We start from the raw sequence: 19,528 nt of genomic DNA on the forward strand, positions 1-19,528 counted from the left end.
TCTTATAGGTGTGAAATGAAATCTCATTGTAGCTTTGATTTGCATTTCACTAATAGCCAGTGATGTTGAACCTTTTTTCATTTGTTTTTTCACCATTTGTAATTCTTCAGAAAAATGTCAGTTCAGGTCTTTTGCCCACTTTTTAATCAGGTCATTTGCCTTTTCATTGTTGAGTTGTAGGATCTCTTTATATATCATGGATATTAGACCCCGTCGCATGTGTGTTTTCCAAATATTTTCTCTCACTGAATAGGCTGCATTTTCACCCTCTTCACGAAGTCCTTTGATGTGCAAAAGTGTTTAATATTTAGGAGGTTCTATTTATCTATTTCTCTTTCTTTTGTTGCTGTACTTGGGTTAAGATATAAGAGACTCCCACCTACTACAAGATCTTATAGATGTTTCCCTACATTAACTTCTAGGAGTTTTATGGTCCTGACTTTTATGTTTAGGTCTTTGATCCATTTTGAGTTGATTCTGGTATAGGGAGTAAGGTGTAGGGGTTCTCTTTTCATTCTTTTGTTTATGGATTTCCAGTACTCCCAGCACCATTTGTTGAAGAGACTCTTCTGGTCCCAGAAAAGTGGATTTGATATGCTTATAAAAAGTCAGTTGACCACAGAGTTGAAGGTCTATTTCTGAACACTCCATTCAATTCTGCTTATCATTGTATATATATTTATGCCAATACCATGCTGTTTTGACCACTGTAGCTTTATAATACACTTCAAGGGCAGGGAGCTTGAGTCCTTGGACTTTGCTCCTCTTTTTTAGGATGTTTTTGGCTATTCAGGATTCTTTCCCCTTCCAAATAAATTTGGTAATTGACTATTTCTGTATAATAGTCTGTTGGAGTTTTGATTGGTGTGGCATTGAATCTATAAATCAGTTTGGGTAGACTTGACTTCTTCAAATGTTTAATATTCCAGTCCAAGAACACAGAATGTCCTTCTATTTGTTTAGGTCTTCTTTGATTTCTTTTAGCAGTGTTTTTTCATTTTCTGAATATTGATCCTTTATATTCTTGGTTTAATCAATTCCTAGATATTTGAATCTCTTTGTTGCTATTGTAAATGGAATTTTTTTTCTTGATTTCCTCCTCAGCTTGCTCATTACTAGTATATAGAAACCCTACTGATTTTTGCATGTTGATCTTATATCCTGCCACTTTGCTGAACTCATTTATTAGCTCTAATAGCTTTGTTGTAGATATTTTGGGATTTTCTAAGTACAGGATCAAGTCATATGCGAATAGTGAGAGTTTTACTGCCTTATTTCCAATTTAGATACCTTTTATTTCTTTTTCTTGCTTAATTGCTCCAGCTAGAATTTTTGGCACAATGTTGAATAACAGTGGGCATCCTTGTCTTGTTCCTGATCTTAGAGGGAAAGCTTTCAACATCTCCCCATTCAGTACAATGTTGGCTGTGGGATTTTTATATATGCCCTATATTATGTTGAGGGACTTTCCTTTTATACCTATCTTTTGCAGTATTTTTATCAAGAAAGGATGCTGGATTTTGTCAAATACCTTTTCTGCATCAATTGAGATGATCATGTGGTTTTTTCCGTTTGATTTGTTAATATGCTGTATTGTGTTGATTTCTTATATTGAACCATCCTTGCATACCAGGAATAAAACCCACTTGATTGTGATGTATATTTCTTTTATATGCTGTAGGATTGGATTTGCAAGTATATGTTAAGAATTTTTGCAACTATTATAATGTTCATGGTCTGTAATTTTCTTTTCTTATAGTTTCTTTATCTGACTTTGGGACTAGAGTGATATTGGATTCATAAATTGTGTTGAGTAATTTACCCTCCTTTTCAATTTTTTGGAATAGTTTAAACAGACTTAGTATAAATTCTTCTTGAAATGTTTGGTAGATTTCACTTGTGAAGCCATCTGGTCCTGGACTTTGTTGGTAGATTTTTGATGACTGATACAATCTCTTGTGATTGGTTTGTGGAGTATTTCTTGCAGTGTCATTTTAGGTTGTTCATGCGTTTCTCAGAATTTGTGCATTTCCTCTAGTTTGTCTAATTTCTTGGCATACAGTTCCTCATAATATCCTCTTATGATTCTTTTTATTTCTATGGGGTCAGCCATAGTGGCCTCCCTTTCATTCCTGATTTTATTGATTTACATCTTGTCTCTTTTCTTTATTGTTAAAGAAACCCTTAGTTTTATTGATTTTCTCAAAGAACCAGATTTTGGTTTTGTTGATTTTCTCTATTTTGTTGTTGTTGTTCTTGATTTCATTTATTTCTACTGTGATCTTTATTATTTCTTTCTTTCTGCTTGCTTTGGGATTGGTTTGCTGTTCCTTTTCTAGTTTCTCCAGTTAGATCTTTGACTTTAGCTCTTTATTCAGAATTTAGGGTTATATATTTACCTCTCTGCACTGTCTTTGCTGTATCACATAAATTTTTTAAAATTTATTTTCCCCCAAAGATAACTTCCTCCTCTGTTTGCTCATTGTTTTTGCTTGCTGTTTTGTTTTGGTTTGGTTTTGCTCATTGTTTGCACTCACTGTCTGCTTGTTGCTTTTTTTTTTCCTCATTGTCTGTTAGTTATTTAGGAGTCACTGGGAACCGAACCTGGGACTGCCCATGTGGGAGGTAGGTGCCCAACTGCTTGAGCCACATCCACTCGATGGTCATTTTTTTGTTTTTCGATTGTTGTTTCTGTTCAGTGTCTGCTCATTGTCTGCTTATTGTTTATTTGTCTTCTTTAAGAGGCACCAGGAACTGAGCCTGAGACCTCCCATGTGGGAGATGGGCACCCAACTGCTTGAGCCACATCCAGTCCCTCCCATAAGTTTTGATAAGTCATGTTCTCATTTTCATTCATCTTGAGATATCTATTAAATTCTCTTGCAATTTATTCTTTGACCCACTGATTATTTAGGAGTGTGTATGTTGTTTAATATATTTGCTAATTTTCCCCTCTCCCACCTATTATTGATTTCCAGCTTCATTCCATTACAAGAGAAGGTGCTTTGTATAATTTCAATCTTATTAAATTCATTGAGAGCCGTGTTGTGTCCCAACATGTGGTCTTTCCTGGAGAAAGATCCATGAGTACTTGAGAAGAACTAAAACCTACTGATTTGGGGTACAGTGTTTTGTGTATGTCTGTCAGGTTCAATTATTACATTGTTCAAGTTCTCTGTTTCCTTTTTATTTATTTATTTCTCTCCCCTTCCCTGCCCCCTCCCCACCAGTTGTCTGCTCTCTGTGTCCATTTACTCTGTGTTCTTCTGTGTCCACTTGTATTCTTGTCAGCGGTACCCGGAATCTGCGTGACGTTTTGTTGCATCATCTTGCTGCGTCAGCTGTCCGTGTGTGTGGTGCCATTCCTGGGTAAGCTACACTTTTTTCATCTGGGCAGCTCTCCTTATGGGGCGCACTTCTTGCGCGTGGGGCTCCCCTGCGTGGCACAGCACTCCTTATGCATATCAGCACTGCACGTGGGCCAGCTCATCACATGGGTCAGGACGCCCTGGGTTTGAACGTTGGACCTCCCATGTGATAGGCGGATGCCCTATCCATTGGGCCAAATCTGCTTTCCTCTGTTTCCTTTTTGGTCTTCTGTCTAGTTGTTCTATCTAATGATTGAAGTCTTCAGCTATTATTGTAGAAACATATATTTCTCCTTTCAATTTTGCCAGAGTTTGCCTCATGTGTTTTGGGGTACCACAGTTAGATATTCATGACTATTACCTCTTCTTGGTGGATTTTCCCTTCTATTGATATATAATTGCCTTCCGCTTCTTGTATCACTTTTTTGCATTTAAAAGTCTATTTTGTCTAACACTAGTATAGCTGTATAGTTACCCCTGCTCTCTTTTGGTTACTATTTGCTTGAAATATCTTTCTAACCTTTCACTTAAATCCCTGTGTCTAAGGTGAGTCTCCTGCAGGCAACATATGGATGACTCATGTTTTCTTAATCATTCTTTCAGCCTATGTCTTTTGATTGAGGAATTTCATTCATTAACATTCAGTGTTAATGCTGTAAAGGCATTACTTAACCATTTTATCTTTTAGCTTTCTTATGTCATTTTATTTTTGTCCATCTTTTTACCTTTTTGGTTATCCTTTCTGATAGTCCTCACGTCTATACTCTCCTCCAAGCCTCTCTCTCTCCTCTTTTCTTTTCTGGTTGCAGAACTCCATTTAGTGTTTTCTGCAGAACTGGATTCTTCTTTATGAACTCTCTTAGTTTCTGTTTACCTATGAATATTTTTAACTCACTGTCATATTTGAAGGACACTTTTCCTAGATAAAGAATTCTTGGCTGAGCTGGCAGTTTTTCTCTTTCACTACCTTAATTATGTCATACCACAACCTTCTCACTTCCGTGGTTTCTGAGGAGAAATCCACATCTTGTATGTGATGTTCTGCTTTTCCTTTGCTGCTTTCAGATTTTTCTCTTTATCTTTGGCATTTGGTATTCTGAGTATTATGTGTCTTAGGGTAGGTCTATTTGATTTTATCCTTATTGGATATGCTGTGCTTCCTGGACACACATATTCATGTCTTTCATAGAGTTGGGAAGCTTTGGCCATTATTTCTAATACTCTCTCTGTCCCTTCTCTTCTCCTTCTGGAATTCTCATAACCCATATGTCATGCTGTCATTCAACTCCCTGATCCTCTGCTCAATTTTTCCATTCTTTCTCTCTTTGTTCTTCTCTCTTTTCAGTTTCAGTTGTTTTTCTTCCACTTTGCTGATTCTTTTTTCCATGGTTTCATATCTGCTATTGTATGCCTCTATTATATTATTTTTGTTTTTTATTTTATTATATTTTAATCTCACTTATTTTGTCTTTCATTCCCGAAAGCTCATTTTTTTTTTCTATCCAAGATTTCAAATTTTTCTTTGTGCTTACCCAGTGTTCTTTTATTGTTGTTGTTTTTTTTCTTTTAATTTATCAGGGCTGGGAATTGAACCCAGGGCCTCATATGTAGAAAGCCAGTGCTCAACCACTGAGCTACATTGGCTCCCCTGACTTGTTTTTTGTTTGTTTGTTTGTTTTGCTTGTTGTTTGTTTTTGTTGTTGTTTAAAAGACACCAGCAATTGAACCCAGGACTTCCCATGGGGGAAGCAGGCATCTCAACCACTTTAGCCACATCTACTCCCTTCTTATTGTCTTGTATTTCTTTAGCCATGTTGTCATTCAACTCTTGATTTAGGAGATTTATATGCCCTCATCAATTAGCTGTTTCAAGTCCTGTGTCTTGTCTAGAAATTTGATTTGCTCCTTTGCTTGAGTCCTATCTTCCTTTTTCTTAGTATGGCTTGTAATTTTTTGCTGAAGTCTAGGCATCTGATTCTAATGGTGATTTTACTCTGATGTTCGTTTCTCTCTTGCCTAGGATTTACTATTACATAGCTGTGTGCTACCACTGTTTTTTGCCTCTTGGTTCAAGTTGTTCTAGATATTTAGGATTGACCCTGTTTAACTGCTCACACCAGGGGTAAGGACCCAGTAATTGGGTGGGTGGAGGCAATTTCCCAAGGTCCTTGAGAGGGACAGTAAAGGCACCTTCTTGCCTCTTTTAGTTATTATTTTTCCTTTTTATGTACTTTTCTAGTCTTGCCAACAGATGGTACTCTTTGATAGACCTCACAGGTCAGACCCCAGGTGCTGGGGGGGATGGAGAGGGGATGCATTCAGTGAAACTCCATGGTAGGTGGTATAGAAGCAATGTCCTCAGGGCTGGCCAAGCTGCACAGACTTTCTCAGAAGCTGTTCTCTTCCCTTGGCAGACCACATGCTCCCTCCCTGTGCCTCCTCTGCAACCAGTCCAGAACAGTAGGGAGGGTGTTTGAGAAGGAAAATTATCTCTAGTTCCCTACCAGCTTTCAGGGCAACAGTGTCACAGCTCCACCTGACCTGAAAGTATGCAACCCCCTCCAATCTAACAGACCAAGTTTGCTGGCCAAAATCTGAATTTTCTCTAGGCTGTGTCCCTCCCTCTCCCCTTCCTTGGGGAAGAGGACCCCTCCCCTCAGTTCACAGCCCCTGCAGTCCATAGACTGCTGTTTGCTCTGAAGGTGGGGGGATGGGCTCCCATTGTTGCTTCTGTAGCTTTACTCACAGATTTTTCAGCCAGCTGTGACTCCTTTCCTTTTCCACTCTCTTCTTGGTGGTGTCTCACCTTTCCTGATGTCCTGAGTCCCCGAGCAGCCCTCCAGACAGTCTCTACCTCTCCTAGCTATTTTTTCTGGGAGAGAAGTCATCCCTTGGCCTCTCTAATCCTCCATGCAACTTGCCTTTTGATATTTCCTAGCTTTGTTCTTTTCCTCCATTCTCTGTCATTCACTCCTATTGCCCTGTCCTACTTAATTTGGATTCTGGTCCCATTTTCTATTCAGGGTAGAACTTTGCCTTGAGAAGGAACTTTGTCTGGTGAGTTTTGACAGTTCATAAGATCCAGTCTTCCCTAGCTTCTTTAGTTCTCACAGCAGAACTTTTGCACTCACCCACAAACTGGAGTGTGCACACCCTTCTTAGTTTCATCTGCTGTTCTCAAACTGAGTCACCATGCTTTCCATCAGATGCTTTTTCTTTCCCTCTGCTTTTTTCTGAACAAACACTGGCACAACATGGATCTTGTAGCTATTTTAATTTCCCCCATTTGCTTATATTTTGGGGTTTATAAGGATACCATGTCAACTATTTTTTTATGTAGATATTGTCCATGTTTTGTTTTTTAATTTTACTGTACTAGTTGCTCTATTTTTATGGGTATATTCTGTAAGATTTTAAAGCTATAACACTATAGGCACATCTTTCATGCTTCAAGTTCTTAATTCCTGTTATTTAGTTATCCTTTTTGATGATTTCAGAGCATGAGGAACAAGAAATAGTATTATCATTATTATAGATAAAAAAGATGATACACAGAGAAGGTAGGCAGTTTGCATAAAGTTATACATTGAATTTGGATCAAGACTTCTGAAGTATAGGGCTTGTAATTCCTGAGCCTATATTGACATGGAAAAAGAAACAAACTTTTCCATTTGTTTTATTCCTAACCTCAAAGTAGATTGGTATTTATTTTGATTATTAACAACAGTTCATATTCATTTTTTAAATAAATTAACTTTCTGATGAATGTGTATATGACAGGGAAACAAATTTAACGGACAGTTGAATAGAGAAAATAATTTTTCTGTTTTTCTTAAAGACTTCCATAAAGGTTTTCTAAGAGTATGACAGTCATGAATCAGGTATCTCAGTTCTTTCTGTAGAAGTGTTGACTCCAAAAAGGAAATTTAGATTCCAGTTCTGTCAGCAGTTCCTTCTACTTTCTTGTAGGTTTCACCTTTTCTAATAGCTACACTGCCGTTTTAGTATATGCAAGAAATTTAGTGAAGGGAAGAATCCAGCAAAGTAAAATACTATAACTTGCAGGAAGAATGTTTTGGATACAGTATCTTAACAGATCCTGTTAGTGTCAGCTATCTTACTTTAGTTTAACACATGTATTTCCATCCCCCCATGTGCTATGTTTGCTGCCTGCTGTATTTGCTCGTGTTCCTTCCTTTTGAATTAACTGTCATATACTTTTTTATGCTAACCAATAATGCCCTTCACTCAGTAGAAAACATGGTATATCTGCACCAGGAGGAAGGCACCACATGCTATGCTTCTGACTGTGGTATCTTTTTATTTCTCCACTCCTGAAAATTGGTCCCATCTCTATTCTGTGGGCTCGTCTTTATCACCCCAGTTATACTCGTCTAATTAGGTCACCTTTTTTACTTTTTTTTATAGCTCAACTTTAAGACCTTTTCTTTCAGGATGCTCTCATAAAAAAATCCTCTGTAGCCCAACCTAGGGAGTCTGTTTTTTCTAACTTACTTTCAGCATTTTTATATTATATGTAGTTTATAAAACCGTATGAGCATATCCTTGTGTGTTTTAAGGAACAGTTTTTAATATAATTTTCATGTTTTTGTATTTTTTTTCCTTACCAAGTGAGAACACAGACTGTGACTCCTTTTTCCTGTCAGTTCCCAACACTTCCCAGCCCAGAATTCTGTAAACATATAGAATGTGCAGTGCTGTAAAGAAAGTCTAAGTGACTGAGATATCATGTTCCCTACTGATAACAAGGCATAATGCTTTTCCCCAAAACTAGCATAAGGATCCCCATTCCCTTTGAGCTACCAAGTTTTTAATTTAGATTATTTGCATCAGAAAATGCCTCAGAAACAAAGGATCCTCTTCTTTATTAACACTATTCCCCTTCATGATCATGGCCCTTGAGTCTAAATTTTTTCCTGTCCTACTGTGCAAGAGGGTAGAGATTTGTGGGGTTTTTTTCATTATCAAACATTAAAGCTAATGCTTCTTTAGTTCTCCTAAAATCTTTCCTCACATTATATGAGCAACCCTTTTCCAGCAGGAATGGTTAGTCATTGATCTTTTTTTTTTTTTTAGATTTGTTTTATTTATTTCTCTTCCCTTTCCCTCAGTTGTCTCCTCTCTGTGTCTATTCGCTGTGTGTTCTTCTGCCTGCTTGCATTATCAGGTGGCACTGGGAAACTGTGTCACTTTTTTTTTTGTTGTGTCATCTTGCTGTGTCAGCTCTCTATGTATGCAGCGCCACTCCTGGCAGGCTGTGCTTTTTTCACACAGGGCAGCTCTCCTTGCAGGATGTACTCCTTGCGCATGGGGCACCCCTGTGCAGGGGACACCCCTGGATGGCACGGCACTCCTTGCAGCAGCAGCACTGTGCGTGGGCCAGCTCACCACAAGGGTCACGAGACCCTGGGTATTGAACCCTGGACCCTCCATATGAGAGGTGGAAACTATCAGTTGAGGCACAACTGCTTCCCAGATCTTCTTGATTCGTTTTATTTTATTTTTATTTTTATTTATTTTTAGATTTTTTATTTTTTTATTTATTTCTCTCCCCTTTCCCCCCCCCCCCCCCGCCCAGTTGTCTGCTTTCTATGTCCATTTGCTGTGTGTTCTTCTGTGTTCACTTCCATCCTTATCAGCGGCACCAGGAATCTGTGTTTCTTTTTGTTGTATCATCTTGTTGTGTCAGCTCTCCATGTGTGTGCGGCACCATTCTTGGGCAGGCTGCACTTTGTTTCACGCTGGGTGGCTCTCCTTACGGGGCTCACTCCTTGCGGGTGGGGCTCCCCTATGTGGGGGACACCCCTGCATGGCACGGCACTCCTTGCGCACATCAGCACTGCGCATGGGCCAGCTCTACACGGGTCAAGAAGGCCCGGGGTTTGAACCGCGAACCTCCCATGTGGTAGGCGGACGCCCTATCAGTTGGGCCAAGTCCACTTCCCTTGATTCATTTTATTGTTGAATAATGGACTACCTAACCGCCCCTCCCATTCAAATTACTTTTTTATGTCTTCTTAGTGCTCATTTGTAATACATGGTCATTCATCATGCTTGAGAAATATACTTTGACCACACACACTGAGCAGAAATTAAAATTAATAATAAATGTAGTCTTGGAGGACTGAGTGGTTTCAAATTTTTTTGTCCTTTTTTTCCCTTCCCCTCTGACTTCTCATTCCCAGTGTCCTTCACCCACCCCTTCTTTACATTTCCCTTAAATATAAATGTTTTCCACGGTTCCATCTTTACCCTATTAATTCCATTTTTCTCTTCCTAGGGTATCCCGTTCATAGTTTTAGTTTCACCTGTTAGCTGAATGCTCAGACCTCTGATTTCCATCTTCAACCTCTCTCCTAAGCTCCAGACCATCATTGTCCATTAGAACTTTCTGTGGAAATGAAATAGTCTATATCTGCCCTATCCAGGAATATGGTAGCCACTGGCAACAGGTGGCCATTGAATACTTGAATGTGACTAGTACATTCAAGGACCTGAATTTATACTTTTACTTAATTTAAGTATCCATTTATGGCTAGTGTATCCCATATTGGGCAGCACAGATCTAGAGTCAATGGCCTATTGGTTCTCTTTAGTTGGATAACCACAAGCAGCCCAAAAACAATGTTTAAAACTAAAGTAATTATCTTACATCTCAAATTTCCTCTTCTTGTACTCCCCATCTGAGGTAGTGATACCAACATTCTTCTCAGTTGCCCTTTCTTCTCTCACCTCCATGTTAAATCCTGTCAGTTATTTGTACTAACTTTCAAATACCCTCTTCTTTTTTATTACCACCACTAATGCCTTATTCTATCACTTACCTACTCTGAACCCTGGGCTATATGCTGACCATTTCCCGGAAAGTGAAAAAAGAATGTCAGCTGAGAACTGACTGAGTGACTTAATTTGGAAGCACACAGAGTAAAGGAGATAACACATGCACACATATTGCCCATTCCCTGTGGTACCAGTTAAGGTCTTTTGAATGAAAATTATGAGTCTTTCTCTAAAGAAGCTGTATAATCTGAGCAAACTTTTGGAGCTTTTTGTTTCTAAAATCTTAGAATGATATAAAGCAATAGAATTGGGAAAATTAGCGACCAGTATTTAAGAAAATATAAAAGCACTGCAAAATGGTTATTACTAATGTCCTGATTCCAGAACTTGAAAAAGCATAGCAGTGAGTATGTTGTAACAGTGTATGTCATCTTTTTTAGGTCAGGTGGAAAAGCACAATCGGGAAATGGAGGAGAAATCAGCATTGATTATCCAGAAACATTGGAGAGGGTACAGGGAAAGGAAAAAATTTCACCAGCAGAAGCCATCTCTCGTGGAATATAAAGCAGCTGTCACACTTCAGAGAGCAGTGAGTCTGATGTAATAAAATGAGCATTCCTTGGATTAGGAGACAAAGATATGAGTTCAAACCTGACTTTCCTAATTACCTCCCCTAAAGCCTTGATCAAGTCACTTAGCTTTCCTGAATTTTATTTTACTTTATTTTATTTATTATTTTTAAGATTTATTTTATTTATTTCTCTCCCATTCCCCCCTGCCCCTGTTGTCTGCTCTCTTATGTCCATTCACCATGTGTTCTTCTGTGTCCACTTGCATTCTCAGCAGCACCAGGAATTTGTGTCTCTTTTTGTTGCATCATCTTGCTGTGTCAGCTCTCCATGTGTGGTGACACTCCTGGGCGGGCTGCAGTTTTTTCACGTGGGGCAGCTCTCCTTGTGGTGCGCACTCCTTGCACATGGGCTCTGCTACGCGGGGGACACCCATGCGTGGCACGGCACTCCTTGCGCGCAGCAGCACTGCGCATGGGCCATTTCACCACATGGGCCAAGAGGCCCTGGGTTTGAACCCTGGACCTCCCATGTGGTAGGTGGATGCTCTATCAGTTGAACCACATCCACTTCACTATCCTGAATTTTAGTTTCTTCCTAGTTTCTTCCTCTATAAAATAAGAACCTCCTTAACTCTGGCCAAATTGATTTACACACTCAGTTCTTAGTACTTCCATAGACCTTTGTACATCATTTACTGTACTGCAGTGTTATTATTGTTAAATTTTTTTTCTTATTGATCTGTGTCCTCCTCAAGGATAAGGAAGGAACTGAGTCTTATTTATTGTTGTCTGCTCTCAGCATTTACTTGGTGCTCTGCCATACCTGTTTCACTCATTTGTTATATGGATCAAATGACCTGATTTATGAGAAAGTACTTTGTAAATTATAAAATCCTATGTAAATGCAGTGTATCATATTTGATATTTTTAATGCAGAGAGCAGTATTAGGTATAATTAAATCACTGAAATTCTTTAATTGTAGAATGATGTTCTTAAATGATAATTTTACTCGGATTTATTTAGACTGTAGTCATATTTTGTTGACTTGGAAAAAAACAGCACAAAGCTTTGTATTTCATTTAATGGCCAGTTGTTCCAAATATCCAGTTATTCTCTTACACATACTTTGCGTTTCAGATCCTATAGCATTTAGTTTAGCCATCCCTTTGGGTTGAATTTTTAGGTCAAATTCAGTTTCCACAGCATTAGATTTTGTTTTTCTTTCTTAGAGAAGTTGTAGGTTTACAGAACAATCATGCATAAAACACAGGAATCCCATTCACCACCCCACCAACAACAACTTGCATTGGTGTGGAACATTTGTTACAAGTGGTGATAGCACATTTTTATAACTGTACTGTTAATTAAAGTCCATGGTATCTGTTATCATATATACCATCTGGCATTTTCCCCTTTTAATCATATTCAGAAATATATTTCGTTGCTGTTAATTGTGTTCACAGTGTTGTGCTCCCATCACCACCATCCATTACTAAAACATTTCCATCATTACGAATAGGAACTCTACTTCTTAAGTTTCCCATTCCCTATCCCCACACTGTCCCCTGGTAACCTGTCTTCCAAACTCAAACTCCATGAGTCTGCTCACTGTCCTTAATTCATATCAGTGCAATCATGCAATATTGTGCATGATCTTTTCTGTCTGGCTTATTTCACTCAACATAAGGCCCTCAGGGTTCATTCATGTTGTCATGTGTGTCAGTACTTCATTCTTTCTTACAGCTGAGTAATATTCCATTGTCTGTGTGTAACACATTTTGTTTAGCCATTCATCTCTTAATGGACCACCTGGGTTGCTTCCATCTTTTAGCAATTGTGAATAATGCCACTGTGAGCATCGGTGTGCAAATACCTGTTTGTGTTCCTACTTTCATTTATTCTGTGTAGATATCTAGTAGTGGGCTTGCCAGATCATACAGCTATTTTATACTTAGCTTCCTGAGGAACTACCAAACTATCCTCCACAGTGGCTGCACCATTCTACATTCTCACCAGCAATAAATGAGTGTTCTGTTTCTCTGCATCCTCTCCAAAACTTCGTGTTTATTTAATAGCAGCCAGTCTATTAGGTGTGAAATGATATCTCATTGTAGCTTTGATTTCCATTTCCCTAATAGCTAGTGATATTGAGTATCTTTTCATGTGCTTTTTATTTTATTTTTCTTTATTTTTTTTTTATTTTTAAAGATTTATTTATTTATTTAATCCCTCCCCCTCCCCCAGTTGTCTGTTCTCTGTGTCTATTTGCTGCGTCTTGTTTCTTTGTCCACTTCTGTTGTCGTCAGTGGCACTGGAAGTGTGGGCAGTGCCATTCCTGGGCAGGCTGCACTTTCTTTCGCGCTGGGCAGCTCTCCTTACGGGTGCACTCCTTGTGCGTGGGGCTCCCCTACGCGGGGGACACCCCTGCGTGGCACAGCACTCCTTGCGCGCATCAGCACTGTGCTTGGGCCAGCTCCACATGGGTCAAGGAGGCCCGGGGTTTGAACCGCGGACCTCCCATGTGGTAGACGGACGCCCTAACCACGGGGCCAAGTCCATTTCCCTTTTTCTTTATTTTTAAAGAAGCTTTAGATTACATAAATATTATGTCAAAAAGATAGGGAATTCCCATATACCCTACCTCCTCCCTCTCTCACAATTAACAACATCTTTCATTAGTGTGGTACATTTGTTACAATTGATGAACACATACTGAAGCATTGCTACAAAGCATGGTCTGTAGTTTACATATGGTTAACACTTTGCACCACACAATTTTATAGGTTTTGATAAAATGTATAATGGCTTATATCCATCATTGAAATATCATGCAGAACAATTCCAGTGTCCCAAAAATGCCCCATGTTCTGTGTATTCTTCCTTCTTCCTCCTCTCAGAGCCTCTGGTGACCACTGTCTTTATATCAATGTAACAAGTTCTTCCTTGGCTAGAATAATAATGCCTTCTTTAGTCCATAGTTGCATTCCCACATTATGTTTGTTCCTTAATCTTGAGGATCTGGGAATGGTGATGTCCACTCTGCTTCCATTTGAGAGGGGTCTTAGATCCCGTGGGGCAGATGGGTGGAATTGTTTTGCTTGCAGTTGTAGATACTCTCTGTTTTTTTGGGATGGGCATTGTCTGTCATCGTCCTTTTGTTAGTTGTCCTGGGTGAGTCCAATGAACTGGAGAGTAGATGTTGTCTGCAACTCTGCTGAGATTCAGGGCTCAACTGACATATGACCAGACCAAAGATTTAAATCTATGGTACTTATTTTTAATGGATATAGTGCTAATTATAGGTTCAAATAAAAGGGGCAGAATAACCATATAAAGGAAAATTATAAATGAATCTAACTCTGATATATTGGGGAAATATTATCATATTCCGTATTCCAAGGTAAGGCCCACTGAGGGGGTACCAATTTTCTGGGGTTGTCTGCCCTGCTTATTGAGTCTAGATGTCTCTAGAGCCCTCAGTAGTACCTCTGTTTGAGGCACTGTTTACCGTGGCAGTCAGTGATATCCTCCTGAGACGTGCATAACCGTAACCTCTGGAATGACCCCCCCCTCACTTTGGAATCTCTTAGCCATAAAAACTCATTTGTATCTAATATTTCCCCTTTTGGTCTAGGTCTTTTTCCAAATGCATCACTAGCTGGCACTTGGTAATAATCCCTCAGTGCCAGGGAGGCCCATTCCTGCTTACAGATCCCCACCCCATGGCCCCAGACCCACCAAATGAGAACTTATTCTCCCTTGTGTCAAGACATTTCTTCTGGTGCTACTCCCTGCAGAGATCAGTGCAGCAGAGGACAGTCTAGAAATAGTGTTAGCAAAGAAAAACAGCAACAGGAAACACTGGGACTGACGATTCTTGGTACTGAATACCTATCAGTTTCTACAGAGAAGGTGGGAGGTGGGGAAGACTTGTATAAACACACCCACCTCACCAAAAGTGCAAAGATATGCTGTCATAGTCCCTTCTGGAAGTTTCTGGTGCCATTTCTGAACTGTTAACAACCTGCCTAGAATTTCTAAGCCTGGCTCATATTTATATTTTGCCATCCAAATAAAGATAATCCTCATTCCATTAAAAAAAAAAAACTTTCTGGTGCTATTTCTGAACTGTTACAACCTGCTTAGAATTTCTACGCCTAGCTTATATTTATACTTTGCAGTCCAAATAAAGATAACCCTCATTTCATTAAAAAAAAAAGGGGGGGGGGCAGGGGGGACTAGAATCAAGATTAGAACCCAGTGCTTATTTCCCTTTATTGCCCATTGCACAAATAATACATGACTATATCCTTATAAAAATGTTAAAAAACACTACTCTAGAATAGTTAAAAAGTCATTGTCCTCCTTCACCTCCTGTTACAATCCTGTTCCCTTTCCCATACATACTCAAATACTTACTCAGTGTTACAATATTGTACCATACTCTACCATATATTATAGGGAGAAAATATTTCTGTGATACCTTACCAGCTTACTTGAAAATTTTGTCAACTAATATCTTAGGGCAGAAAAATTACAAACCTTTTTTTTCCCCCCAGGCTTTAAAATTCCTGGCAAAATGCCATAAGAGAAAGAAACAATTTGCTCCTTGGCAAGGACTCCAAGGACTCACTGATGCACACAGAGTTGAACTGAAGCAACAAGTGGATGACTATGTCAGAAGACATCCAGTATGTAGGCTTCTGTGCTAAATATCAGTATTAAATTATTTTTGTGAATGGTAGTTACCAACAAAGCAGTGTTTTGGATGTTTATGTATATTTATTGTTAGCAATAAGGCAACGCAATGGTTTTACTATAAAGTTAATGGATTTGGAGTCTTTTTTATAGTTATATGGTCCATAGTAGTAATGGAAATTTTGGTTCAAATGAGTTATTTCTCATAGTATATCAGCAAGACTTGGTCATTACTTCTTTTGCAATAGTACAGTACAGTAAAACTTTGGATATTCTGAACCTTCCAGATAGATTAGATGTAGCTGTCTATCAGCAAATAGCCTTTGCTACATATGTGCACTCAAATACACAGATGCACATGTATGGATATTTATATGTGCTAGACTGTTAATGAACTCCCAGGTGCTAATAAGGTATAGTATTTGATTATTTGCTTCTTAAGATTTTATCACTGTAGAATTGCTACCACCTTTTTCCCAATAGAAATGTCCCTATCTTCCACCTTCTATGACCACAGTACTGCAGTTCAGGTGTTACTTGTTTCTCCCTCCTGAATTCTTGACTTTATGTTATTGTATGTCTTTGTTGGTTATTTTCCTTTCTTCCTTTAGAGTTTTCACCATCCCTGCTGTTAATTGTAAGGACCTATATGTTTTATTGAGTCCCTCTATCTTGCTTTTGCTGCTTCTCCCATGCTTCTACACTTGTCTAGTTTTATGGGGAAACTTGGCAGCTTATACATTTCAGACCATTAGAATACTTACTTCCTTCATTTGATCCAACCACTTGCAAGTGTATGGTGGTACTTTTCACATCCATGGTATAATGACTTTATTGTTGTTGTTATGTCTCTTGGTTCATTTTCTATATCTGTTTCACCCACACACATGCATACACACACATCTATAAAGTTTGAGGGTTCTGGGTGACCATGTTAGAAGTTTGATATTTAGGTAGTTCTGTTACCCATTGTTCCATTCCTCCAGAGCTCCTGAAATGAAAGAGCTTTATACAAAGAACAATATAAATGGAAAGCAGAGTTCAAATTTATTATTAGCTGAGCATGCATCTGATAAACACTGGAGTAGAGAACTGGTAAAAGCTGAGTTGGATAGCAAAGCTCAATCCCAGCAGCACAAATAAGACTTCCTACATTCCCCTTCCACTAATTTGAATAGAGGGACCAGCACACTAAATGACCCTGTAGAGAAAGATGATTACAAGCCTGCCCTTGCATGTAAGGCATGTGCTTACCACATAGAGGTAGACAGAAGAAAAATACCTGACTTCTTTTTTCAGCTAAGATTGAGCCACACTGACTGAATTTACCATCTACCTAAAGTAACTGAAAAACAAAACAAATGGGTAAAATACATGAAACATCAGTTTTCAAAAACCTGCATATCAGACAATGAAGGACAGTGATCTCTGAGAGGGAAAAAGTGAGTCCTACAATCATCCCAGCTTTTCTCCTTGACAGAGTTTCCAGGCCACAGCACAGGGAAGGGGAACAGAAGAGGAGCTCAATGTAATCCCTAAACTGAGGAGATGAAACTGAAAGTCTGGGGAACAAGGAAGCTAGACTTCACAGGACAGTACCAGAGTGGGGAGAGCTGCACAAAGAGAATCCCAGAGATTTGCATAATGTCCCCCTTGAGTATTCTTCAGAATACTGATCAGCACATGTATGTGAAGAAACTACCCAAGACCAGAGAACCCACCATCTGAAAAGATAAGATGGAACAGTGCCTAGTACTCACACAGATCCAGGAATAGTGCCTGTTCCCAACAAACGAGAAAAACTCATAATTCACAGGGCACTGGGAAGAGTGCTCAGGAAGATCTCACCTACATAGTGGTGGCACTTCACTGCTACAGATCTGCAAAACAAATTATAGCAGCAAGAACCAAAAAGATGAAATTATTTCAATGTAATTTTATGGTATCCCAGGATAAAGCTACAAAATATCTATAGGAATAGGAAGTTATCCAGCCCCTAACAAGGTAAAATTCACAGTGTCATCATCAATCAAAGATTAACAGGCATGCAGAGAAGAAAACATAACCCATAATGAGGAGGATATACAATTGAAAGCAATCCAGAAATTATACATATGTTAGAGAAGGACATTGAGTTATTATAACAGTATTCCCTATATTCAAAAGTTAAGACATGGAAGTTATAAAAAATACCTAAACTAAACATCTGCAATATGAAAAACACACTGATAGAATTAATAACCAATTAGGCATTGCTGGAAAATGATTAATAAAGTTAAAGGCATAGTAATGTTATAAAAAATGAAAAACACAGAGAAACAAATTGAAAAGAACATAATTAAGATGTGGGACAACTTCAAGTGACTGAATAAATGATTAATTAGAGACCCTGAGGGAGAAAGGAAAGAAGGAACAGAAAAAATATTTGAAGAAAAGATGGCCAAAATTTTTCTAAACTTAAAACTATAAACCCACACTGAAAAAGCCCAATGAACCCCATGTACAGGTTACATGAAGAAAAATATGCCATGACATATCATAATCTGATAAACTACTTATGAAGTGAAAATCTTGAAAACAAAGAATGGAAAGAACACATTTGTCTTAGTTTCCCATCTACAAAATAAATACCACTCTATGGGTTTTTTTAAATAATGGAAATGTATTGGTTCATGGTGTTAAAGCTAAGAGAAGTCTAAAATCCAGTCATCAGCAAGACAATGCTTTCTTCCCAAAAATTCTTGTGTTCTGGTGCTGGCTGATGACAATCCTTGGGTCTTAGGCTTTTCCATCACATGGCAGTGTACATGGTGATGTCCTATCTTTCTCTTCCAGGTTCTGTTGACTTCCAGCTTCTTTTCCTCCCCAGTGGCTCTCTCCCTGTGGCTTTCTTATAAACTTTTCAGTAATAGGGTTCAGACCCATCCTGGTTTAGTTGGCCACATCTTAACTAAAAATAACTTTTTTAAAAGGTCCTGTTTACAGTGGAAATGGAGTAAAATTGAGAACAGTGTTTTTTCTGGTGTACATAATTTAGCCTACCACAGTCCATCCTCTGGGCCCAAAAAAAGACATGGTCCTCCCACATGCAAAATATATTCATTCTATCTCAATTTCCCAAAAGCCTTAAGCCATTTTGGAACAACTCAAATCCAAAGTCACATTAAAATCAGTTATGGGTATGTTCTGTCCTAGGGCAAAATTCCTCTTCACCTGATGGTCCTATGAAACCTAGCAAACAAGTTATCTGCTTCTTAAATACAATGGTGGGACAGAGATAGGATAAACATTCCCATTCCAGGAGAGAGAAATTGTAAACAAAATAGGTCACAAGTACCAGACTAGTCTGAAACCCAACAGGGTAAACTCCATTAGATCTTAAGGTCTGAGATTCATCCATGGATCTGTGCTTTGTCCTCTAGACCGCTATAGCAGCAGCCCCACCCTCTCCAAGTATCAGAATGACAGCCAGGCTCTCAGTGAATGACAAGACATAGGCCTCACCATCTTTCATCATTGGAATGGTGGCACTCTCCATGAATATCAGGGCCCAAGGCCTGCACCCTCCAAGCACCAGCATAGATGGCCTGCTCCTCCAAGTACTGGGGCAGATCTGCCCTTTCTATACATGTGGATGGGCCCAATCTTTTGGCCTGAGGAGGTCTTTTCAGTCTAGACCTCTGCATCCATGGTTCTGCCCTCATAATCATTCTTCCTTCAATATGTCCTTTCTCTGTACTGTTCAGAGAACAATGGTTGGCAATGGTTCTGCCTATACAAATTTTTCAAAGCATTATCAATGTTACATTCAGTTGAAGGATGTTCAAACTATCAGACTTTCACTGAAATGTCTGAATGGATCCATGTTCAACCAGACTCTCTTTAGCAAAGGGCTGTTCAGTTAAACCCTCACATGCAGTCCTTTTCTCTGGGGACTCACTTCTGGGAAGAAGCTCAGAGAGGTCCCTGATCAAGCTGCTTCTGGCCCTAGTCTCAGAGCACACTATCTGGATAAGCTGAGAATTTTCAGAATCTTCAATTTCTGGTTTAAATGTGCTTAAGAGTTTTATTCTCAGCTTATGCCTTTCC

The 19,528-nt window shown here is 38.9% G+C and overlaps 1 protein-coding gene across 5 annotated transcripts in view; it reads left to right on the forward strand.

The window, feature by feature from the left end:
* IQCB1 (IQ motif containing B1) overlaps positions 1 to 19,528 on the forward strand; it is an 82,223-nt gene that overhangs the window by 55,070 nt on the left and 7,625 nt on the right. For 2 of the 5 annotated variants that reach the window (XM_058295726.2, XM_058295725.2), the window contains exons 12-14: positions 3,292 to 3,369; positions 10,610 to 10,758; positions 15,301 to 15,432. In XM_058295726.2, coding sequence (XP_058151709.1) covers positions 3,292 to 3,369; positions 10,610 to 10,758; positions 15,301 to 15,432 — 359 coding nt within the window. The remainder of the gene's footprint in view (positions 1 to 3,291; positions 3,370 to 10,609; positions 10,759 to 15,300; positions 15,433 to 19,528) is intronic. The other 3 variants (XM_058295728.1, XM_058295727.2, XM_058295730.2) reach the window with 2 other exon arrangements.

Source organism: Dasypus novemcinctus, chromosome 4 (assembly GCF_030445035.2).
Source record: "Dasypus novemcinctus isolate mDasNov1 chromosome 4, mDasNov1.1.hap2, whole genome shotgun sequence".
NCBI classification, from domain to species: domain Eukaryota; kingdom Metazoa; phylum Chordata; class Mammalia; order Cingulata; family Dasypodidae; genus Dasypus; species Dasypus novemcinctus.